The following is a 25824-nucleotide window of genomic DNA, read 5'->3' as shown; positions in this document are numbered from 1 at the left end:
CAGACATTCGGCCGAACCGAAAGAGCGCATTATTCACCCACGTGTTTAGCGGAGGTGATGGCCAGGAGAAACGCCATCTTGAAAGACAGCTGCTCCAATAGCGTACGCTCGGGAGGTTTAAAAGACACCCAATAGTCTAACCAGGGCTAATTAGAGGTCCCGGTTAGGGGACAAATCACGTTTTAACAGGCTTGAGACGCTGTGCGCCCAGCAGAAAACATTTTCCCAGAGGGCGGCGGAATAGAGGTTGCGCCCTCGAAGCTTATATGATATGGGGATATTGCAGCAGCATATACCCCTACTGTCGGAGCCTGAGGGCCTATCCAAGATAGACTGAAGGAAGGATAGAACCGAGTATAGAGGACATGACATCGGGTCCAAATCCTCAGCCCGCCACCACTCTTGAAAATATACGCCACGGCCAATATCAGACACTGTCTAGGCCAGGCGGTCGAAACACCGCGCCGTCTGCCGAGAGAGGGCTCCCGAGACCATGGGATAGACCCTGGTGGAGCCACTAGGCATTGAATTGGAAGCCGTTATGCCGTCTGTCCAGACTAGGACGTGCCGGTTCCTCACAAGAGTGCCTTAAGCACCCCGAGGACCAGGTGCACTGCCTTCAATTTCCAATACGTTGACCGTAGGCCAACTGCTCCCTACTGTGTTGGTCCGGCACACCCTGCCCCGTGAGGGGGGGTCAGAGAAGACTCACGTGAGACTCATTATGTGGTCTGACGGTCCGTAGTTTGAACGGTTCTCCGCAATCGACCGATTAGGAGATGTGTCCAGTATGGGCCTGACCCCCCCCCCCTCTTGGTACCAGAAAACAGGGGGTAGACCCTTTCATTACGTCCCATCGCTGGGACTGAGAGAATTACCTGCTTTGCCAACAGAGACTCGATTCAATCGATTTTTGTTTGGCCAAGGCTGTCGCAGCCGCGGCATCTGATAACAGAGCAAGGTTCGCAAACCCGTGAACGGAGCTGGGCGCTATTTGTAATAAGCCCTAACCCATCGTTTCTCCCTTATCTGTAGATAAGAGACCCCGGTCCCCCGTAGGGGACCCTGACGCAGGTTTTCCTTTTTTCAGAACCTGGGGAAACATCCTCCGTCATATCCGCCTTTTGAGAGGGGACGACGTTTGTTTACCGAAAAGAGCTAGTTCCCTTTAACAGCGTACTGGGGATCACTAGCTAAGCGGCACGACATATACCAGTGTAATCTTTTTCCCAGATTATCTTGAAACTGGAACCCTATGATGGTATTTGTTATCGCTATTACAGGCACCCCAACGCCACTGCCACTTGTTAGGACCTAAGTCTAGACTGGGGGCGTGCAACACGTAATTACCCCGAATGGGCTGGGCGGGACCCACACGTGCCACGGCCTCGAGTTGGAGGGCACGGGGAAATCCCCCTGCGGCAAGCGAAGGTAGGGGGTATTCGCTCTGTCGCTAAGCATGACGTCAGGTCGTTCTGACAGGGCGGGACCCACACATACAAATTACTCACGTTGAGGTGTACGGGGATTCCCTCCTCGTGACGAGCGACACCTGGGGAGGTTCGCTTCATCACCATATCCAACGTCAGGTTTGTCTCGACATGAAAGAAAAAACCCTGTATTTTTCTCAGACTGACATGTTTTTATCGCCGAAACAGACGCGGAACCAGCCACCATTTGTGGGCTCTGGGCTACGTTATTTAAAAAGTGCCGACACGAGAGCCACCGCGACTCAATTCCACAGAAAGGGGAGGGGGGGTCACCAGAAAATGTATCATTCTCCTAGTCAGCCCCGGTCCCGTAAGGACCTGGAAAAAGCTTGCTGACATGAGAGATGAGTTGTCGGGCTGCTTACGTTTTCTATCAGAGTTAGTAACATGGCCCAGTTTTGTGTTGGGCACACATTTAGGGGGTGAAATTACTGCACGTTTGTTTAACACAAAAATGGCATTCGCACAGAGCGGGCTTTTTCTTTTTTATAACAAAAACAATGTACAGAGGGGGGGGGGGGGGGGGGGAGTGTTAACCCGGTCCCCACAGCCTTCACCTCCTCCTTAGTGCCGTGCGCCCTCGGTTGCCCACAGCAGCCGCTGGCGGGACCGTACCCTCCCATCTGGCAGCGGGGTATGGAGCGGAGAAGAAAGTAAACATGTGTACAGGACCCAAGTGATACACTGGCCTCCACAGCATATCTCCTCTTCCTTTGCGCTTTGTGTGCTAGGGTGCCCTGGGGGGCAGGGGTCTTAGCGCCGCCTGTCAGGGGTCTCGCAGCAACCGCTGACGAGACAGGGCTCTCCCCTCTAGTTGTGGGGCGTGGGAAGCCTGGGTCTCATAGGCTTCCGACATCTGCTCGGCGGATGAACCAAACAGTCCATCCTCGGAGAGGGGGGCCATGAGGGGAGGAATCTTCCGGAGAAGTATTACCGGTCCGAGGACACTCCGCGACGAGCACCGGATGACATGCGCTGGGGGAGTCCTGACAAGGACTTTTTGAGTGGTGGAATATCCATCTCTAACTAACAGCAACTAAATCGTACTCTCAGCGCTGCAGGTGCTTATGAGCAGCCTTTTCGCATGAAAAAACGAGGAAGGGTGAGCATGGCCACTACACCGGGTTATATACGACCGGAGGTAGGCGTGGCTGGGTAGATGTAAGGTGCATGATTGTTTTTTTCAGGCATGTGCAATAGGCACGAGTGTAGTCCAATAGGCGGAGCGAGACGCGGAGCCAGTAGGAAATAATATAACATAATAAATGTTTCGGCTCTATGGGAATATCCAATATCAAACTAACCAACTTTACCGCGATGTGGAGCGCATGTATGGAAGTCTTCTCAAACATTATGTGCTAATAGGCTATTCCAACCTATTGGTGTGACACTGGTATCAGCATTTAGGCCACAGAAGAAGGGGGTGCCAAGTTCCGAAGTCCATCTGTTATAAAAGTAATTTCTGTCCGTCACCAGCCCGTGCCTATATATGTCGCGTTAGAATTCTACTCTCCCTTATATGATAAATACATAGGCTATATTATATTTGACTACTTTAATGTCTGATTGAAAGGGTCGATGGAGAAGATCACTGACTACCTATGTAGGTATAAGAACTACAACTTTGGTATTGGTCTCACCACTGCTGAGTATATTGATTCACTTCAGAGCTTTGAAATTCGTCAAAGTGACGTCTTTCTGGTCACGTATCCAAAATCAGGTGAGTGAGACAACAAAAACAATCATACAATGTTTTCTAAATTCGAGTTAGGACTGGGCTACTACTTCGTTCTAAGTCACAATCATTCTGTAAATGTCTGTACATCCATTGCCTGCCTACTCTGAACCCACCCCGTACGTAACTCAACCATAAAGCTTAAAGAAAATGTGTCAAACGTTAAGAGGGACACTATAATTCAGACCTGTGCACACATTGTCCATGGTGACAAAGCAGGCAATCGCGAAGAGGGACAATATAATTTAGGTTCAAAGTAACCATGGTGACAAAGCAATTGCGATGAGCGACAATACAGTGACATCATGGTACCAACAAGATCCACATAGATCTTTTTCAGGATACCTTAATGCTTATTATTATTAAATGCTTATTTCAATATTGGAATGATTCATTGTAGTAATTGATTGTTATGTAGAGATGATCTTGTCTTTTGTGGCTCGATCCTTATTGAAGGACTGGCTGTTGATTACAGCCTAGTAGCCTACACAGGTCTGTCCTTTGAACCTTAACACCGCCATGACAGTCTGAATACACTCTGTCTACTACACTCTGATGAAGGCAAATTGGTGGCAACACCAATAGTCCAGTACATATTTTTAACTACAGGAGATAATTGTGCAGTCTTCAAACTTTGTATTCTATTCCTACAAACTGATGACTCTTTATATGTCCTGGGGCACAGGAATTCCTAAAATGGGTAACATTCCCTTTTAAACATGTTATTTTGTTTCCACACTGCATTCAAGGATATAGACCTATAATTACTTACATCCATACCTGGAAATATATATACAGTAATATAATATATAGTACTGAAATATATTAACGTTACTCATGTAGAAGCTAATTCTGTAAAATCGTATCCTGTGCTATTTGTAACATCAAGTAAAAGTAAAAGAGTAGTTATTTTTGAATGACATTTCTAAAAAGTCATGTCCAGAATGACTTTAATTATAAATGTAAATTACAGAACTCAATTGTAAGCTACTCAGTACTCGTATGACAGCAAATAAAGCATACTTTAAGTAAAAAAATATATATTAAAAAAAGAAAAAGTAGCACAGTGGTGCAGTGGTTAGCACTGTTGCCTCACAACAACAAGAAGGTCCTGGGTTCAAACCCCAGCCTTTCTGTGTGGAGTTTGCATGTTGTCCCCATGTTTATGTGGGTTTCCTCCCACACCAAAGACATACATGCAAGGTATATATTCCTGCCATTGCCCTTGACTAAGGTACCGACATTACAACTGGAGTTGGTCCCTGGGGGCTGCACAGTGTGGTTCCTAGATAGTTAGGATAGGTCAAATGCAGAGGAACAATTTCCCCAAGGGGATTAGTAAAGGTACAACATTAAACATGTACCAAAGTAGAGGTAAAAGTATGGACAGAAAGTAGTTTTACATTAAGAAAAAATATATATATTCTACTCAATTACAGTAACTAGAGTACATGCAATTAGTTACTCTCCACCTCTGCTTACTTCTCAACACTTTTTTCATACATCTTGATTCTTGAAGCACAGGAACCATATGGACTCAGCAAATCATCACCTCCGTCTACGAGCTGATGGACGACAGTGGTGCTATGGTTTATGCCAACAACCTGGAGCGCATGCCATGGCTGGAGTACCAGGAAGGCCGGCCGGACTACTCCCTGAGACCCTCCCCGCGGTTACTCGCCTCTCACCTCACCCCCACGCTCATGCCTCCAGGGCTGAAGGACAAAAGGGGAAAGGCAAGTAGCAGGGGGCGTTGACCACATTCACATGGCGGCCATTTTGCTCTTACAGTATGTCATGCCCAGGTCGGGATTCCTCTCCCTGGGAATAGGGTAGAAAGGAATCCATTCAGAATTAATTATTTTTAAACGTTTGTACTGTACTATAATTTAATTTTATTGCCTGTATTTATGTCTTCTACTATTACTCTGCCCACACCTAGGCTGTACCCCCCCCCCCCATGCTGCTATGATGCCTGAATTCCCCCAAGGGGATCAATAAAAATAAAAAATAGGGAAACAATGTCCAGGCACGCACTCCAGGTTTTTCCAAATTTATTGGCAGCCTGTAATCATGACGTTTCGGTGTGAACACACCTTCTTCAGAATGGCTTGCATGAAGCATGAAGGGTAAGTGACCCTAGTAAATACAAGTCAAACAGGAAGTGACAACATAGGAACTAGTGACAACACATTCCCACAAGAGATCTGCAAAAAAGTACAAAAAAGTACTTATGTTGTCACTTCCTGTTTGACTTGTATTTACTAGGGTCACTTACCCTTCATGCTTCATGCAAGCCATTCTGAAGAAGGTGTGTTCACACCGAAACGTCATGATTACAGGCTGCCAATAAATTTGGAAAAACCTGGAGTGCGTGCCTGGACATTGTTTCCCTATTTTTTATGTATGATATCAGAGGTTACAGCACCCAGTGTCAAGTCTAGTGAGGTGAGCGCGTTCTACTACTTTTTTCACTTGATCAATAAAAATAAAAACAAATGAATCCCAACCTGAGCATGACATAAGAGCAAAACAGCCACCCATAGATTTCCGCCTTCATGTTCACTGGTTTCTTTTAAGGCTATGTGTAACTGAGGGGTACAATTCCCTGACTGTATTACTAGATATGATACTTACTACCACTACCTTTGTACTTAATATTCGGCCACCCAGTACACGGCATAAATATATTATCATGAACACTCTCACGTAGATGAAACGGATCCAACACAAATGTACGAATTAGAAACAGGTCTTTATTTCCTACACAGCGATGGTGTGTAGAATAAGCACTTAATCACTTAATTACATTTATGAATTGAAATAGTATGCACTTTTATGGCAAGGAGTATTCGTCGGTATATCAATAGATAATGTCCAATCTCTGAAGGCGCAGGTGGTAAATATACGACCTGGAATAGTTAAGGAATAACAGCAATGATACTTTAATGATTATAGGCTGGATACACTAGAGGGGGTTAATCCGGTCGCTTGTAAGCCGACAGGAGTAGGAGGGGGGGGGGGTAGAATCCAGCTGCCTCGTCCGGCCAAGGGTATCCCAGGTGAACCCACTGTAGTGCCGTTCAATGCGCCGGCGATCCTTGGACCACAGATGAAAGCAGGTGGACTCTTTGTGGGCCGGCTCTCTCCGGTCCACGGGGGAGAGATGTGGAGAGACCTCGTCTTGCAGAGCGTCTCCTCACCTTGCGTCCTCTCCAGGGGGGGGGGTTCCAACACACGGTAGTGTCGGGGGTCTTTATCCATAGAATAATCAAAGTATCCAAAGCATAATCCGTGCCTGGGAAGGCGGGCTGTCGTCGGTAGAATAATCCGGTATACAGGTCCACTCGCTCGTCGGCTCTGGGGCTCCTCGGGTGCAGCTTCACATAGGGTCAACCACCTTGGGTAAGCAGCCAGTTCTCTGCCCGAAACGATGGGGTACTGACTACGGTAGTATTCTCACCGCACGAAGCACTATATATTAACAGACTATTATTAGCTTAATAGACTACGTCCAACTCGACGATATAGTGCCAAATATGACTATTCAAATATTAATATACACGATGTCTCAATACCGATGGTAGGCCGAACTTGGCCTTACTCCCACACGTGGCATCGCGGGGAGGCTTTACGTCTGTGACTCTATTGGAGGGTAAGAAACTGGACTGAAAAGAAAGTCCTACTTTAGTAGCGCAGTATATATACGCACTATGAACAAATAGTCCCATCAGTGGTGCGGTAGCCAAATTCCTACGCGGAACTAGGACTTGTTCGTACATGTCGAGCGGTACGTTTGAACTGGGTCTGAGGGGTATGGCAGCCTGGCACCAAGGTCTCGACCAATAGTAGAATGGAGACTATTATGGGATGTTCAGTAGGCTAGAATGGATATTCAATGCATATTGTACAAGGAATATACAAGGGATATCAGGGAATATTAGAGAATATACAAATACAATTAAATATATATATATAAATAAATATATATATTCGGTTTAATCTGGCCCTTCACAACAGCCACCCCCTGAATAGGTCTCAGACCTAATCAGTTAAACGGAGACAGATTAATCGCGTTGTCTATTTACACATAAGGGTTTGCTGTAGGGGTCAGTCAACTTCACAAAGTCATAGGGTTGTAGGGTCATGGTCATCATCGATTGTATCTGGGAGTCGAGGCAGTTCTATGAGCCTTGCCACGGGACGGGTGTAAGTGCGACCCTGGACGAGCACTTCAGCTGCTCGGACCTTGCCGTCGGCACCGGTGATCACTTTGCTTACGCGGCCGGCCGGCCACATAGCTCTGGGCAGTGATTGATCAATAATCATGACGACTGTTCCTTCTGTCAAATTGTCTCTCTCCTTTACCCACTTCTGGCGGGTCTGTAGAGACGGTAGGTAGTGCAGTAGGAAACTGTTCCAAAACTTGTCGGCTAATACTTGGCTGTACCTCCACATTCGTCGGCCGTTCGCTTCTTCAGGCCGGTACATTGTCTGGGGTAATGTGGGATCTAGCCGCCCCATCAGGAGTGTGTTGGGGTCTCTGCGTAGGCGACCACCCACTCTGATGAGGGTATGAGCGTCGCTCTCGGGGGCCAGATGAATTAATCTGCTGTCGGATGGGACGGGCTTTCCTCCCTGTAGACAGGCCAATTCATCGGGGAACGAGTCTCTCTGGGCTCGCTGCAGTAGAAGCAATTCTGCTTCCTCGTAGTTAGCTGCTGACATATCAGCGGGGGACTTGCACTCCGGGTGGTACCGCAGGAATGTTCTTTGTTGTGCACTCTCTATGGACGTGCAATCGTTTATGTTAGGGTCGGTGGAGGCTACGGTGCTCAATCCACAGAACACAGACTTCTTAATTTCCACCTCCTCTGGACTTGCTTCCCTCGGGATAGGCATGGGCCACTGTCCTTCCGGGAGTCCCAGGAATGCGGGGCCGTCACTGTAGACATTGCGACGGGTGAGGTCATCCAGGGGCATCCCCCGGGTGATGACGTCAGCTGGGTTCTGTTTTGTATCAACGTAGCGCCACTCTGTTTCTCCGGTTAACTCTTCGGTTAAGTCTTGAATCTCGGTGACTCTGACTGCCACGAAGACTTTGTACTTGCATGAGTCCGATTTGATCCAGGCGAGTACCGTCGTGGAATCTGACCACAGGATTGTTCTAGACACCGGTATGGTGAGCTCACGTTGGATGAGCGTGGCTAGGTGCGCTCCGGCTAGGGCTGCACAGAGCTCTAGACGTGGGATAGATTGTTGCTTGCGTGGGGCTATTCTCGAGCGGGCGAGGACAAATGCTGTGTAGATCTCTCCCCCCTGGTCTTGGGCCCGCAAGTAGGCTACTGATCCGTATGCGACCTCTGAGGCGTCACTGAAGACGTGTAAGTCCATTTTACATGTCTCTGGCCTCACCGTGGGTGGGAAGTAGCTTCGGCGCATATTAACGCCTGGGAGTGAGTGGAGCTCCATCTCCCACTCTCTCCAGGTGGATGCAAGGTGTGCGGGAATGGGGTCGTCCCAGCCCTGGTCCTTGTCCCACAATGCTCGTACAATCATTTTTGCCCTGGTGGTGTACGGTAGAATACATCCTAGCGGGTCATATTGTCGGGCGAGTGTTGTGTACACACTCCGTCTGGTGGTCGGCGCCGCCGCCGGCCTTCCCTGCTCCGTAGTCAGGGGCTTGTGTCTGTAGTGAAGCGAATCTGTTTTGAATCGCCACACCAATCCCAGGGTCATCTCCTGGGCTTCTCCCGGGATTGTAGCCATCCAGGTCTCGCTGCTGGCTGCCTTGTCCTCGGAGGAGAGGCTGCGCAGTACTTGCGGATCGCTGCTGGCCCACTGCCTGAGATCAAAGCCGCCTTTGATCAATGAGGCGCGGAGTTTAATCAGGAGAGCCTCGGCTTCTTCCTGGGTTGAAAGGCTTTGTAGACAGTTGTCTACGTAGAAGCTGTTCTTTACGCTGTGTCGGACCTCTTCGTCCGCTGCTGGGTCCTCTGCTACATGTTTCTGTAGTGCAAATGTCGCACAGCAGGGGCTGCACGTCGTTCCGAAGGGGAGGACTTCCCATTGGTAGATGGCTGGGTGCTCATCTCCTGGCTTCTCTCTCCATAGGAACCGTAACAGGGGCTTGTCCGCCTCTACTAATCTCACCTGCAGGAACATTCCTTTAATGTCCCCGCTGATGGCCACCTTTTCCTGGCGGAAGCGGAGTAGAACGCCGAGTAGGGAGGGGCCGAGTGTGGGACCGGGCAGTAACTCTTTATTCAGATTTTGGGATCCGATCTGGTAGCTGCAGTTAAATACTATGCGGTCTTTACCGTTGTGATGGACCTTGTGGTGGGGCACGTACCACGATTCAGTGGTCTGGTCAGCCTCTTTAATGTCCATCTTTGTGACGTGTCCCGCTGTGATGAGCTTCTCAATCTCAGCGCGGTATACACTCTCTTGGGCGGGGTTCTTGGCTAAGCGCCGCTCCGTGTTCAGCAGGTACCGTTCTATGGCGTCTGTCTTGGCGTGGAAAGTAGGCATTCCTTCTCGCCGCAGGAGTGGCGTGGCGTATCTCAACACGCCGTTGACCGGGACTCTCTTGGTCTCTGTCTCGAGGAGGTGAATGGCGTAAATGTCATCTTTAGAGCGAATGTCTTTCTTTCCATTCTTAAAGGGCATTTGTTCCAAGCTCCATAGCCGCTCTACGTGTTGCAGGAGTGCGGTTTCTCCCTCTGTGACTCGGGAGTGGAGACATCTAGTGGCTGTACTTCGGTTGAGAGATTTGGCGAGCGGGCCTTGGAGAGTCCATCCCAAACGGGTCTCGACTGCTGCAGGACAGCCTCGGGGTCCGGTATGAACCCGGTCTATCGGGACAATGAGGTCTGCATGGTCGGAGCCTATCAACAGGGTCGGCATAGCATTGTCTATGAGCGGGATCGGTAACTTGCGCAGATGTGCATATTTCTCCATCAGCTTGGCGACGGGGTATGTGTACCGCGACAGTCCTATTTCTTGGCTGGTGAAAGCGTCTGCAATCTGGTACCGTCGCTCAGGCTGGCCGCTTGCTGCGATAGAGAATGAGACATTCTCGCCCTTTATCGTCTTCAAATCTCGTCTTATTGTCCGAATTGTCATTTGGGTTTCGCTTCCCCGCAGCCCTAGCTGGGCCGCAGCGGAGGCGAGCAGCAGGGTCTTCTCTGACCCGTCATCGAGGACGGCGTAAGTGTCCAGGACTTTATTCTGGTAGCTTAGTGTCACACGCACTACTTTTAGGAGTACTCGGGCTCCACTGCTGCTGGCGGGATCGATGTACATGACGCTCGCTTTGCGGCTGGATGGTGCAGGTGAAGGGCGCCGTCTGTTACTGTCGTGAAGTATGTCCAGATGGGCTCCATCGCACTTGGTGCACCTTTTCTTTAAGCGGCATTCGGCTGCCATGTGTGAGCGCGCACAGCGAAAACAGCGCTTGTTGGACTTTATCCATTGACCTGCTTCCTCCGCGTTCAGCTTGGGGAAGGAGTCACATTGCGCTAGCCAGTGTTCTTTCTCACAGTAGGGGCACACTATCTTCCACTTCTCCGTTCTGGAGGGGGTACTGTGGCTCCTGCTGCTCGGTACTGACTCCGATTGGTGCATCACAGTCACGATCTTCTTCCATCATTTAGTCGTCTGGTTCCTTCTCTGGAGCCAGGGGTGCTCCGTCCGAATGTATCTAGCCGTAGGCTGCTGACTTCTCTCGCCAGGAAGTCTGCTAGATCGAGGAGGTTCGGTTCGGGGCCATTCGGGTCTCTGTGGTCCCTCTGCCGCCTAAAGCGCTCCTGACGAGCGGGCGGCAGCTTCTCCAGAATCCTTTCCACATTTGAGTTGGCGTAAAGTTCATACTTCCCCTTCTCTCTTTGCGCTCCCAACATCCCTACCAGGGACTGCACTCTGATGGACAGGTCGTCCAGTGCTCGATTGTCTATTGCTGGGGGTAAGCGGTCGATGTGTCGGATATCCTGGATCACGTAATCCCATATGCGCCCATACCTCTGGTCCAATGCTACCAGCGCTGCTGTGTATGGGGTGGTGGAAGTCGCGTAGGCGAGCGCTATATTATGTGCGCGGGGCACCTTTAAGTGCTGCAGTAGGATGGCGTATTTGTGGCGTTCATCCAATACATCCACCAACATGGTCTCCAGACACATGCGGAGTTCTGTATACTGGGCCCGGTTCTCTTGGGTGAAGTCGGGTACCATAGGCGTGCCAATGTATGACGCTGACTGTGGATACATCGGCGAGCGTTGGGGGAGAGGCCTCCTAGGCGAGTCTCCTCCCGCTCCTTGGTATGGGCTGGTACCGGCAGTGTACCATGGCCCGCTTGTCCAGGTGCTGTTCCTCGGTGCGGGTCGTGCGTCGTGCTCACCCGTGTATAGAGTCGGGGGTCTGTAGCGCAGCTCCGCGGGAGTATAGCCTGGGCTGTACCGGACCTCCTGGTCCGGTAGAGTACTGTGCTGTCTTCGGGCGCGGTTCTCCTCCTCTTCCTCTTCGTCTTCAGTTAGGTCATCCAGTGCTTGTAGTCTCTGGTTTAGCCTCTCCACAGGATGTGCTGCTCCTTCCCGGTTGCTAGGTCTCGCTTGGACCGGTGGGGGGAGGTGGTCTGTGGGGGGTATATACCTCGTCTGTTGGTCAAGTTCAGGGTTGTTTACTCGGCTAGGGGATGCCGCCCTGGAGGTGTGTCTAGACGAGTTCCTGGAGCCTCTGGCGGAGGGAGAGGGTGTTGTCCGTCTGATCAGCTGTTCTATTAGTTGCGCTTGCTGTCTGTCGCGCTCTGCGTCCCGTAGAGCACCAGCAGCTGCTCGCTGGCTGTCTGCTCGGTCTCGGGCCACATTCTCTTCCATCTGAATGCGTCTTATTTCCAGGCGTATGTGCTCTTCTTCGCTCCGTTGCTGTATCTGCAATCGATCGCGTTCACCCTGGAGTCTATCGCGTTCAGTAGAGGCTTTCAGGCTGACGAGGAATGCCTGCTGTAGGGTCCTCTCTGCCTCGCTGGGAGAAGGCGGTTGTATAGGGGAGCCTTCCCTCGGGGTACTCCTTGCGGAGCCTTGGAGCTCTATCTTCACGGTGCTCTCCCCGTCTTCTTCCGTGCCGAGTTCTCTCTCGGTAGCGTTGTATTCCTCCCGGGACTCATCGGGGACTACTTCTTCAGTACTGGCGGGGTGTGAAGTCATGTCTGGTTCCCACTGGTCCCCACCGTGAACTTGGTCAGTTACATTAGAGCCCGTAGGGGCCTCTATGGTCGGGGTAGTCCGGGCGTTGGGGTTAGACATACTTTTACTTTCTAGTTTTACCGCGTTTACTGTTAGTAGAAGACTAGGTTGTTGACTGACAGCGTAAGCCTCTAAGTACTGAGGGAGCCGTCGTTCGTGCTGCGGGCGTTGGTTAGGAGGATCGTTTCGTGGAGTGTTTATCATAGGCCATTTCAATATTAATAACACTATATTAATATTACACTAATTACCCTCCGGCTCGAAGGACCAATTGTAACTGAGGGGTACAATTCCCTGACTGTATTACTAGATATGATACTTACTACCACTACCTTTGTACTTAATATTCGGCCACCCAGTACACGGCATAAATATATTATCATGAACACTCTCACGTAGATGAAACGGATCCAACACAAATGTACGAATTAGAAACAGGTCTTTATTTCCTACACAGCGATGGTGTGTAGAATAAGCACTTAATCACTTAATTACATTTATGAATTGAAATAGTATGCACTTTTATGGCAAGGAGTATTCGTCGGTATATCAATAGATAATGTCCAATCTCTGAAGGCGCAGGTGGTAAATATACGACCTGGAATAGTTAAGGAATAACAGCAATGATACTTTAATGATTATAGGCTGGATACACTAGAGGGGGTTAATCCGGTCGCTTGTAAGCCGACAGGAGTAGGAGGGGGGGGGGGTAGAATCCAGCTGCCTCGTCCGGCCAAGGGTATCCCAGGTGAACCCACTGTAGTGCCGTTCAATGCGCCGGCGATCCTTGGACCACAGATGAAAGCAGGTGGACTCTTTGTGGGCCGGCTCTCTCCGGTCCACGGGGGAGAGATGTGGAGAGACCTCGTCTTGCAGAGCGTCTCCTCACCTTGCGTCCTCTCCAGGGGGGGGGGTTCCAACACACGGTAGTGTCGGGGGTCTTTATCCATAGAATAATCAAAGTATCCAAAGCATAATCCGTGCCTGGGAAGGCGGGCTGTCGTCGGTAGAATAATCCGGTATACAGGTCCACTCGCTCGTCGGCTCTGGGGCTCCTCGGGTGCAGCTTCACATAGGGTCAACCACCTTGGGTAAGCAGCCAGTTCTCTGCCCGAAACGATGGGGTACTGACTACGGTAGTATTCTCACCGCACGAAGCACTATATATTAACAGACTATTATTAGCTTAATAGACTACGTCCAACTCGACGATATAGTGCCAAATATGACTATTCAAATATTAATATACACGATGTCTCAATACCGATGGTAGGCCGAACTTGGCCTTACTCCCACACGTGGCATCGCGGGGAGGCTTTACGTCTGTGACTCTATTGGAGGGTAAGAAACTGGACTGAAAAGAAAGTCCTACTTTAGTAGCGCAGTATATATACGCACTATGAACAAATAGTCCCATCAGTGGTGCGGTAGCCAAATTCCTACGCGGAACTAGGACTTGTTCGTACATGTCGAGCGGTACGTTTGAACTGGGTCTGAGGGGTATGGCAGCCTGGCACCAAGGTCTCGACCAATAGTAGAATGGAGACTATTATGGGATGTTCAGTAGGCTAGAATGGATATTCAATGCATATTGTACAAGGAATATACAAGGGATATCAGGGAATATTAGAGAATATACAAATACAATTAAATATATATATATAAATAAATATATATATTCGGTTTAATCTGGCCCTTCACAACACTATGTGTAATTTGTTTTGGGGCAGATTATCTATGTGATGCGGAACCCAAAGGACAACGTAGTCTCGTATTACCACTTCTGTCATGTCTGGGCCGACCTAGAAACCCCGAAGAGCTTTGAGGACTTTCTGGACCAGTACCTGGCAGGAAATGGTAAGGCCTACTTTGACGGTGAGGTTATATGCCATCTTCTTAATCAGAATATAGATGTATGTGTGGGGCGGCGTGGCTCAGTGGGGCGGCGTGGCTCAGGGGTAGAGCGGGTCGTCCAATGATCGAAGGGTTGGTGGTTCGAATCCCGCTCAAGCCCATGTCCATCCCACTGCCGTTGTGTCCTTGGGCAAGACACTTAACCTACTTGCCTCGTATGAATGTGTATGCATGTGAATGAATGTTGGTGGTGGTCGGAGGGGCCGTAGGCGTTGATTATTCGCCACGCTTCTGTGAGTCTGCCTCAGGGCAGCTCTGGCTGCAATTGTAGCTTACCACCACCGGTATGACTGTGTATGAACGAATAATGGACTCTGTAAGCGCTCTGGGGTCTCTGGGGTGTCACGAAGAGCGCTATATAAATCCAATCCATTATTATTATTATTATGTACTGTGAGTCCTCATCAGGCATAGTGCAATGGCTTCCCTCTTATAAACTTATCGGTTTAGTGAGTGTTGTGGAATATTTTAAATGAGCCAAACAGTGAAACTTTAGAAATTCAGATGAGTCAAATTGTATAAAAAATAGAACATATTTTATTTCTGTTTCTGTGGCCACAGAAAGAGTATCCTCAGTTTACAATCAGAGAGACAAATGTGTACACACAAGCGTGTGATCAGAAAGTGAGAGCGAGCTCTGGTCAGACTTACAATTAAGTACAAAGTTGACATGATGTCAAAAGATGAACAGATATAACAAGAAAGGTAAACAAAGATTAACAAAGATGAGAACATTTAAACAAAAGATGGGTTTAGGGGTTTTGTCGTGTCTTCACACAGGACTGGAGACAAGGCCAAATGTCATATCTCCTGGGCCTTGGCTGTTGTTTTAAGAACACTGTTAAGACTGTCGCCCTAGTGTCTGAGCTGTATACTAGTTAACTACTGTATATTAACTAGTCAAGGCTGTACAGAGAAAAAAACAGAGCTATGGACATGATAATATTTTCAGAAACATAAAAAGAGGAAGATTTGTTTATTTTCAGTAGCTGCCATAATATTGAGTAGGCTTAGCATGAACACCAGGCAACACCAAGTGCACAGTCTCTGGAGCGCAACAGTAAGAAGCATTTTGTATAAAAGTATTCTGTACTTCTGTATGACAACTATTAAAGAAACTTGAAACTTGTGTTGGCAGGGTTTCACCCCCTTACAGTTAGAAAGGCCAATAGCTGACAATGCAAATACACCATGATCATGAGCAGTGTTCATATTGGGAGGCTACTAGTAATAATATTTGCCATTTGTGGTACATATCAGTGTCTTCAATATTATTCATCCTCAAGCTTTTTGCACACATTTTGAAAGCTAAATCTATAGATGAAACGGCGCAAAATCTTAAGAGGCATCAGTCAGCTCCTTCACAAAAGTAAAGAGAGGCCCATTTGAATTGCTTGTTATCGACAGTCGGTGCAGCGTCCTGGTTTGATCACATCAGAGAGTGGCACGCCAAGAGAGACCAGTACAACATCCTTTTCCTGAAATATGAAGACATGGTTATGGTAAGATCTAACTTGGCAATAATCAGGACAGGGTTACACTTTTAGCAAGTAAATATAACCCCCACAGCTACAGTAAACTACTATTGCTCAAGGCCTTATGTGCCACTAGGCACAAAGTGGATAGGTAACAGGTAAGGTAACTATAAGCTCACAATATCCCCTAACGTAATCACAATATATTCTGTTCATATCATTCAGCTCTACTATCTATGGTAAAGAAAACAACTAATTACTAACAACTAACTAACGTATTGCCTTAAATCCAAGTATGTTCTCATTCTCCCAGGATCTGAAGATGGCTGTGACCCAGATCTGCCACTTCCTCGAGAAAGACCTCAGTGAGGCAGAAATTGATCAAATAGTCGACAAATCCACGTTTAAGAACATGAGGAAAGACCCCAAGGCCAATTATGAGTTTCTATCATCAGATCGGATCCAGGGAAAATTCATGCGTAAAGGTATAGTAGAATGTCACCGATTTCACTAGAATAGATGATGCTCTTTATATTATGTCAATATATTATATTATGTGCTGCCAATATGTATGTCTGGTGTTTGATGTTTTTTTCTCATTGTGCAAAGTAAATTCCACTAGTGGCAATTAGAGGGGCAGTTCATCCAAAATAAAGAAAACATATTTTAACTCTTACCCAGACTGCTATCTATCCATCCACATAGTTTCTCTGTGATTTGCCTCGTTTTGGAAATATCTGCTGTAGAGATGTCTGTCATCACTCCAATACAAAGGAGCTGAATGGCACTTGAGCTTGTGACGCTCAAAACACCAAAACATTTATTTGAAAAAATCAGGAGCAATGTCTCTTTCCAGAAATCATGACCAAAGATAATCCACAGACCTTGTTGTGAACACTTTCATGTAGGAACTATTTTCTACCGAAGTACACCCGCCACATTATTATGGGGGTGTACTGTTTGGATTATTAACCGGGTCATGATTTCTTGAAAGAAACATTACTTTTGAGTTTTTCAAATGTATTTCTTTGGTGCTTTGAGCGCCACAAACTGCCATTCTGCCCCATTGTAATTGGAGTGACATCTCTATGGCAGATATCTCCAGAACACAGCAAAACTATCTGCATGGATAGATAGCACTCCGGGTAAGGAGGGAAATTAGCTTTTTTATTCTTGATGAACTGCCTCTTTAAGGTTTTCATTTATTAAACTGCAGATCCAATACAGGCATGTTTAACCCTTTAATCCTCCCTTTACCGGGTACCAGGGGTGTAAAAAGTACCCAGAAATTATACTTAAGTGAAAGTATGGGTAGCGTCTCAAAATCGTACTCAAGTAAAAGTCAAAGTATCTGGCTAAAAAAGTAAAAGTAAAAAAAAAGTACTAAAAAGTTAAAGTAAAAACCTTTTTTCTGACTGTCTATTCTTCTGATAGCAGGTATTTAATCAAAGATCCCCGCTTTCTAGTCTTGCACAAGGACAATTCAGCATGGGTATGGGCGGGTTCATTTTCCATTGATGGGGATTTGATTGGCTGTTTTTAAATAAAGTGCGGCCGCAGGATTAATAACAGTTCGGCCAGAGAAACAAATATACTAATTAAAATGGTTGGACCTGCGAGATGTGTAGGTCTGCATTTTAAATGTAAGGAGTAAAAAGTATGTTTTTTTTCTCTGAAATGTAATTGAGTAAAAGTACAAGTATACAAACCTAATAATACTCAAGTAAAGTACAAATCCCCAAAAACAGTACTTAAGTATTGTAACGAAATACAATTACTCAAGTACTTTAAACCCCTGCCGGGTACCAATAATGAGTCTAACCAGATTGTGCTCACAGTTAGCCAACAGGACATCATTTTAAATCAGAGGAAGATATTCCAAGGTTTCAGAAGATATAAACTACTAGCAAACAGTGGAATGTAGATAATGGCCTCCTGAGCAACAGTGGATCAGGAGGTAGAGTGGTCATCTGGTAATCGGAAGGTTCCCGGTTCTAGGCCCGTTCCTCCCTGCAGTCAAAGTGTCCTTGAGCAAGTCCCTTAACCCCCAGCTGCTCCCGATGAGCAGGTTGGCACCTTGCATGATTGCCTCCGCCGTCAGTGCGTGAGTGAATGGGTGAATGTGAGGCAGAAAATTGTAAAGCACGTTGGCTAAAATCACCATTTACTTCATGATGTGATGGCACTTTCTTGTGTATAAAATATATTGTTCATCACTACAGAAATGCTGTAGCTCAAACGAGGTGTTAAAAACATCAGATAAAGAGTAAGCATACACAATAGAAACGGTGTCCTCAGCCTTTAAACTGCTTAAGGTACATTTTAAGTGGAGATGAACTGGCAATTAAGTGTTTTCCCACCACCCGGACACAGGTAAGATCGGTGATTGGAAGAACACCTTGACTGTGGACCAGAGTGAGAAGTTTGACCGGGTCTTTCAGGAGCGAGTGGGGGACATGGACTTAAGGTTCACCTGGGACACAGCAAAGTAGACACAGAGGATTGGATGAATAGCGACTAATACTATGTTAAGAAACGTTAAAGAAAAGCTCCACCGATTTTTCTGTAGAGGTAAAAACACATTTGCTGTGAGAAACTGTCAAGACATGTGGCTGCAAGGTTTTGATTTCATATTTATCATGCCATAATTGGAAGACAATGTTGAATTAAAACATATATTTGAATATAAAATATAAGTTTAACATTTAGTTGACGTGTTAAATATCAGGTCGAAGTATTTAATTTTTTATTAAACTTGTTCTGAATCCAAGGGTAAAGAATCCAGGAGAACATCTTCCAATCAGGACATTCTACCAAACAGGCCTTCCGAAATACTAGAGGCTATAAAAGGAAAAACTGAATACAGTAACTTAATGGCCAGATGGACTCTGATCAGACAGACATATAAGAGATTCTCTAATTAAATGTTTTTAATGGAGAAATGATGTAGCTCCACAACCACAAGGGAGAATAATGACCAAAGCTACAGGCCTTTACAAAAATAGGCCTTTGCAAATCCATTTCTGCTTATGCGGTTACCGAATTGAAAATGTAACATTAAGATGCTATACATTAGCTGCACTTCAAAATGCAGTGCTTTTTGGATATTAAAGTAAGACGATTTATGCAGTTGGATATACCTAATGTATGTGGTTCATATATAGTGTATCAAAATAAACAGGATTGCTGGTTGTAGTAGTAGTACTGGGTGTATGCCCTTTCTTTTGTCATTATGGGGACATTGGGTCTCATTCACCAACGGACTTAGGACAAAAGATCTGACAAATTTAGGTCTTAGCGCCACTTAAGACATTTTCGGGCCGATTTTGGGTTTCACGAACGGACCCTTCTCCTGGATTCGGTCGTAACTAAGAGCAGGATTTAGGATAGCTAAATAGCAGTCGTAAGTTGACAGACTGGTGTGCGCCGTGTTCTTAAGGGCTTAAGGGCATAGTGATTTCGTTCATGTCAACTCTACAGGCCTCATTGGAATTGATTAATCATAATTTAAATAAATATTACTATTTGTATGATAAGAAATTGTTTTATATTTAGTCATGCCTCAACGACGCATTTGATGTCCGAAAATAAATAGCACTACACAAACACTGCAAATGACAGTGGATAAATAAATAACTAAAGCTATGTAGGCTTATATTATTGTAATTACTTGTTTTATTAGATCAGATACTGCGCTGCCTATAGTAGTACAGTACGTACAGTATACAAAATTAGCGTGACATCTCCACAGTCGGGCGTGAGCGGACTGGACTCTGCGCGGCATGTCCACAATCGTTTGAGGTTTCAGTGAAGCTTTCCACCGCATACAAATTTCCTACATTTCTCATGGCAGTTTACTACATTTAATGCAGGTCGATGTCAACCAACACGCCGAGCAGTGTGACACTGGTGCGCAACGACTCTGGAGTCTGGTCCGCTCACGCCCGACTCTGGCGATGTCACGCTAAGATGTATACTGTACGTACTGTACTACTATAGGGCAGTGCAGTATCTGTGATCTAATAAAACAAGTCATTAGAATAATATAAGCCTACTGCATTCATTCATTACGCACGTAGACTATACAGTACGCACGCGCTGCAGCAGGTTGTATACATATGGAATATTAATACAGTCTATTCCACTATATAGTGTGCTGTGTGATAATACATTTTAATCTAATAAAAATTTGATCGGTCGCAAAGCGCTTCCGCTACCATGTTGAATACAGGGCAATTCCGAACCTCTATTTCCACACGGCCCTCGCATTATAATGAGCTGGACAGGCGTGTCTGTAACATGCAAATGAAGTAAACGAGAACGCGCGTTCAAGTTTGTCAATGAGTGACGCATCTCATTCTGGGCATCGCAGCTGTGATCATTTTGGCGACTTAAGATCGCCTCTCCATGAGTTAGTGAATGCAGGTGTAATTGTCGAGTTACTCTTATGACCTTCCAAGGTGGTTGTCGTAAGAGAAATCTTATGACAATGTTGGTGAATGAGACCCATTGGCTGGAGCCCATACATCATACCAAAACAAAGAATGTAAACAAAATGCAGTACCAAGCGGGGCTTTTTTTTGCCTAGAGGGTGCCGTTTGACATTACAGATTCTACCTTTTAACACTTTGATTACCAGCCATGCGGTGCGCCTTACCCCGGTTAAATGCCACCACTCACTTCAATGATAGCGTTGTGAAAGCATAATCTCTGTCTTAAACTATGGCTATGTGTCTAATCTGCCCGTCATTTATCAATGACTTGTTTGCAGTCAACATTGTTGAAACGGATTGTTTTTTTTAATCGCTTCATTTCCGTTTTATAGCATTTTGAAAAGCCCTCGTTTTCAAGGAAAATATAAAGATTCCGTGATAATCGGCATTTACTGGAATATTCTGGCATACACAAAAACTGTCATTTTTCGGCCCATTTATGAATCGTTTTCAAATGTTTACATTTACACGTGTTTACATTCGAGTGTGACATCGCCTACGGCAGCTTATACGCTCAAAACGCAAACGCGTTCTCTCTCTCTCTATTCAATGATTTAAAGTGGCCAAACGTTACAGTATAATACTAACTGGATAGTTGATGATATAAACATTTCATTTCATTATCTGAAATATTCTAAAATCATTAAGTCTGCTATAAGCCATTATCCCTTTGTAAGGCTTTGTGTGTGATTATTATTTTCTCACAGTTGTGTATATATATATAAACATATATATATACATATACATATATTATGTATATATTCATAAACATAAAGACGGACAACACGCTCATCACAGACAAGCTGGATGTAGCCAATTACTTAAACACTTTCTTCACAAACATAGCCACAACACTGGTAAACAAACTACCCTCCCACTCAGGGCAGTATGGGGTAGAACACATAGTAGCATACTACAAGAACCTAGGCGTCCACAAAGACGACTTCAAACTGGAAATAGTAACTACAGATGAGGTACTCAAAAAACTGAGCGCCCTCCAACCAAACAAGGCCACTGGCCATGACAACATCCCCTCCAAATTCCTCAGAGACTCAGCAGCAGCCATCACCCCAGTCATCACACACATAATAAACCTCTCCATAAAACAGGGACACGTCCCCAAGGACTTCAAAATTGCGAGAGTAACACCCCTGCACAAAAAGGGCAGCAAATTAGACCCGGGTAACTACCGCCCTGTTTCTATCCTTACATCCATCTCGAAAGTCATGGAAAAAATAGTATACGAACAGATCGAAAAGTACCTCGCGGAAAAAAATCGAATCTACGAATTCCAATCTGGCTTCAGAACATCCCACTCCACTGACACATGCCTTCTCTACTTGAACGACCACATCAAACAAGAGGTGGACGCGGGCAAATACTGCGGCATGGTCATGCTGGACCTACAAAAGGCCTTCGACACTGTCAATCACACCATTCTGATTGACAAGCTAAAAGCAATTGGTTTTGATAGTTTATCAGTGAGCTGGATACAATCCTACCTGGAGGGGAGGGAACAGATGGTGGAAGTAAACGGTACACTATCCCCCCCCCTCACAGTGAGCTGTGGTGTTCCACAAGGAAGCATACTAGGACCGCTACTATTCCTAATTTATGCAAATGACATGTCGTCAGCTTGTGACTGCAACTTGTTCCTGTTTGCGGACGACTCAGCCCTGCTGGTCTCTGACAAGAACAAGTTACAGGTTGAAAAAGCCCTCAGCTCGGAACTAGGCAAAATCTGCATATGGCTCGCCGACAACAAACTATCATTACACATGGGCAAAACAGAGTCCATTCTCTTCGGTTCAAATAACAAACTCAGCAAGACCGACGGCTTCTCGGTTACAGTGGGTGACAATATTATCACAAGGAAAGATGAAATTACCTACCTGGGTTCCATCCTAGAGGCTAATCTTTCCTGTGACAAAATGGCATCCAATGTAATAAAAAAAGTCAACCAACGAACGCGATTCTTGTACCGGATCTCCTCTCTGGTAAACAAGAATACCCTGAAGACTCTAGCAGGAGCACTCATTCAAGGGTACTACGACTATGCTTGCACCTCATGGTACCAAAGCACCTCAAAGGCACTAAAAAACAAATTACAAACATCTCAAAACAAGCTAGTCAGACTACTACTTGACCTGACTCCTAGAACCCACCTCACCCCTGCCCACTTTGACAACCTAGGATGGCTTAGAGTAGACGACAGAGTACAGCAACTTGCAATGGGCCTGGTCTACAAGATACACTACGCGACCAAGGTACCCATGTACATGTCAAAATACTTCCCAAAGGTCAGTGAATACCACGATCACAACACCAGAGGGAGCTCCACAAATCATGTAAAACCCAGATTCAGATCAAACAAGGGACTAAACACGTTTCGCAATTATGCCACATCAATGTGGAACGCCCTGCCTAAAGCTGTAAAGGAATGTGAATCACTACCCACCTTCAAAAACACTCTCAAAAAACACCTACGTGAGACTGCAATTCGAAACTGGCCCCTACAAATGTCCTAACCTAGTTGTACAGTAAATGACCAAGTAAGGCTTTGTCAATATTCCAATGTACAGTGTAAAATGTGTGTGTGTCCCCTTCCCAACCCCCCCCCCCCCCCCCCCCCCCCCCACCTCCAATGTACAGCCCTCACCCAACCCACCCAACCCAACCAACCTCCTCCAATGTACAGTTTCTATGCCAAATGTATATACACTCCTTTTCTGGACACTTTTGTATCACAAACAGTACTGTATTTGCAAATCTGATATGTCATAAATGTATAGATGTAGCAGTACTGTCTATCTGTATGTCATTTATGTTATATATGTTATGATGAATTGAAAATGGGGGACCCTGATGTAAACAAGACGAAAGTCTTTCTCTGGTCTGCATCCCCTTAACAATTGTATGTATTGAGCTGTACTGTACTGTACCCATTCTGCAATCTGTTAATAAACTTTTCAATCAATCAATCAATGAGTGTTTGGCTAAAGTGGATAGAAAACACAGTACTGTGCAAAAGTCTTAGGCACCCAATAGTTTTTATATAAATTGTCTTAGATGTATACATTTTTTTATTAGTGTCAGTAGACTACTTAGTACATTTTCATTCAATTCTTTTTTAAAGCATCTTCATGGTTTAATAATGGAAACATATTTTGCAGGGAATTATTATAATCATCATATTGGCGTGACTGTATGCATCAAAGGGTTAAAGCAAGCATTTTTAAGTGCTTTAGAGGAAATGTCAAAATATCGCGATATATATTGTGTATCGTGATATGGCCAAAAAACATCACGATATCATTTAGAGGCCATATCGCCCAGCCCTAATTCAGCGTTAGGTACTGTAAATACATAATCCACACGTTTTCCGGGCCGGCGATCACAATGGATTCTTCAGTTGGCTTGACGGAAAAGTAAAATGAGGAAACAGTCAGCATGAACTAACGACAAAACGTGTGGCTGGCATTCAAAGTGTTAAAAGGAACACGCCAACATTTGGGGAAATTAGCTTACTGTCTTCTCCAGAGAGACAAGATAGATACCAGGGGCGCCAGGGTGGCGCACCACGTAGCTGCGCTGCAGTGCAACGCAGACGTCCCGGGTTCGACTCCCGGACCTGGCGACCTTTGCCGCATGTCTTTCCCCCATGTCTTCTCCCAACCTTCCTCTGTCGGGCCTGTCCGAAATAAAGCAGTAAGTATGAATGGAAGCTGACAGTGACGGTTAGCCTAGGCATTGTCCAACTAACACCTCTCCCGAAGGCTAACTGGCACTGTCCGCTTCCATTCATTGTGTTAAGCTAGGCCAGGGGTCGGGAACCTATGGCTCGCGAGCCATATATGGCTCTTCTGGTGACAGCATATGGCTCACAGAAATTTTTGAGTAAAAAAAAAAAAGAAAAAAAATGTATACTTGTGATATAATACTGTGTCATTTTAAAGTAAACAGAAATTAGTTTTGAAGATACAGCTAATAGTATCTGTAGCTGAAGATATAGCAAGCAGAGCTGGCGAGGGAACACAAGCAGACAGAAATTTAAAATCTTCAACCTGAAGACCAGCTGATTCTTAAAACTTGGAACGAGCTTCCTGTGGCATACCACACAATGCAGCGTGAGTATTGCCGTATTGACCATGTTTGGCTCTACATATGCATGTGGGCAGTCATTCTCGCATATGAAGAACATTAAGACCAACCTACGCTCACGTTTAACTGATGGAAGCCTCAACGCCTGCATGAAGCTCAACCTCACCACGTATGAACCAGATTACAAGGCCATCAGCAAAACCATGCACCAGAAGTCGCATTAAAAGTAAGACATATTTAATTTATTATACGTTAAAAATACTATATGGCTCTCAATGAAATATATTTAGAAATATTTGGCTTTTATGGCTCTCCCAGTCAAAAAGGTTCCCGACCCCTGAGCTAGGCTAATGTGCAGCCAGATGGCTTTCTACTGAACGCACAGAGAGGAAACTGGTATCTATCTTCTTGTCTCTCTGGAGAAGACGGTAAGCTAATTTCCCAAAATGTTGGTGCGTTCATTTAAGGAATGAATGCAAGTCCATGTCCCACGATGTATGATAACATGGCTGTGGAGAGAAAGGGGGATAAGGTGGATTCCTAGTTTATTCATGTAAACAAAGTAAATGACTCCAACATCTGCACATCCAAGAAAAAGCGATAGAATATAATTTCTCTTTTTCAATCTATATGGTAGGAGTCCACATGTATGTATCAACAATTACCAATATATGAAATTCCTAACCTATTCTAGAAGCATTTATTTTAAGGAAAATCAAACTGACCGATGTGAAAAACGTCAATGGACTTGTGCTCCGCTCAGCTAGTACTTTAAGTGCTGCTTAGGACAAGTTTTAATTCCACTGCGAACATTAATGTGTTATGTACTTAAACGTGTCTGTAAACACTCACCTCACCACTCACTTTAACACACTTTATATTGATCTATTATTAAAGAGATTTGCACCACATTCATACCTCATTTTCACCCTACCCCAAGTTTTGTACCTCTGCATTCTACCTCACTGGTACTAATTTTACTCTGTATTGCATATTGTATAAAGTATATTGACTTTACCTACTTTCTACTTCTTAATTTGTAACTTGCTTTCTCTTTACTGTATGTAGCACACTCCCAGGGGCTCATAAGAAACACGCATTTCATTATAAAGTATCCTGTATTTTGTTCTGACAAATAAAAAACAAACTTGAACTTGAAACTTGTATTCTTGTCCCACAGAAATCCCAACTAGGAGATGTATGTACAGTTGCACACAAATACATGTCTGAATATGAAATGCATATTACATATTTACTATGAAGATAGCAAGCAGAAATTGTGCCTCGTCCATGGCCATGGAAATATTATGACGACAAGTCTCGTTAGGAGAAGAACTAATACACCCAGAACAGTAAAGAACACAATAAAAAAAGACA

At 45.5% G+C, this 25824-nt stretch overlaps 1 protein-coding gene across 1 annotated transcript; it reads left to right on the top strand.

Annotated features, from left to right (window-relative positions):
* Window positions 1–3068: 3068 nt before the first annotated feature.
* Window positions 3069–18345, top strand: sult3st1 (sulfotransferase family 3, cytosolic sulfotransferase 1; the record flags this gene model as incomplete). The annotated part of the gene is made up of 6 exons (XM_084329061.1): window positions 3069–3210; window positions 4750–4961; window positions 14195–14321; window positions 15786–15880; window positions 16167–16338; window positions 18227–18345. 6 exons carry the CDS (start codon window positions 3069–3071, stop codon window positions 18343–18345), a joined length of 867 nt encoding a protein of 288 aa, XP_084185187.1.
* Window positions 18346–25824: the final 7479 nt, after the last annotated feature.

Source organism: Notolepis coatsorum, assembly GCF_963971535.1.
Source record: "Notolepis coatsorum genome assembly, chromosome: 14".
In the NCBI taxonomy this organism is placed as follows: Eukaryota; Metazoa; Chordata; class Actinopteri; order Aulopiformes; family Paralepididae; genus Notolepis; species Notolepis coatsorum.
The sequence above is the reverse complement of the archived record's forward strand: the minus strand, read 5'-3'. Positions and strand labels throughout refer to the sequence as shown.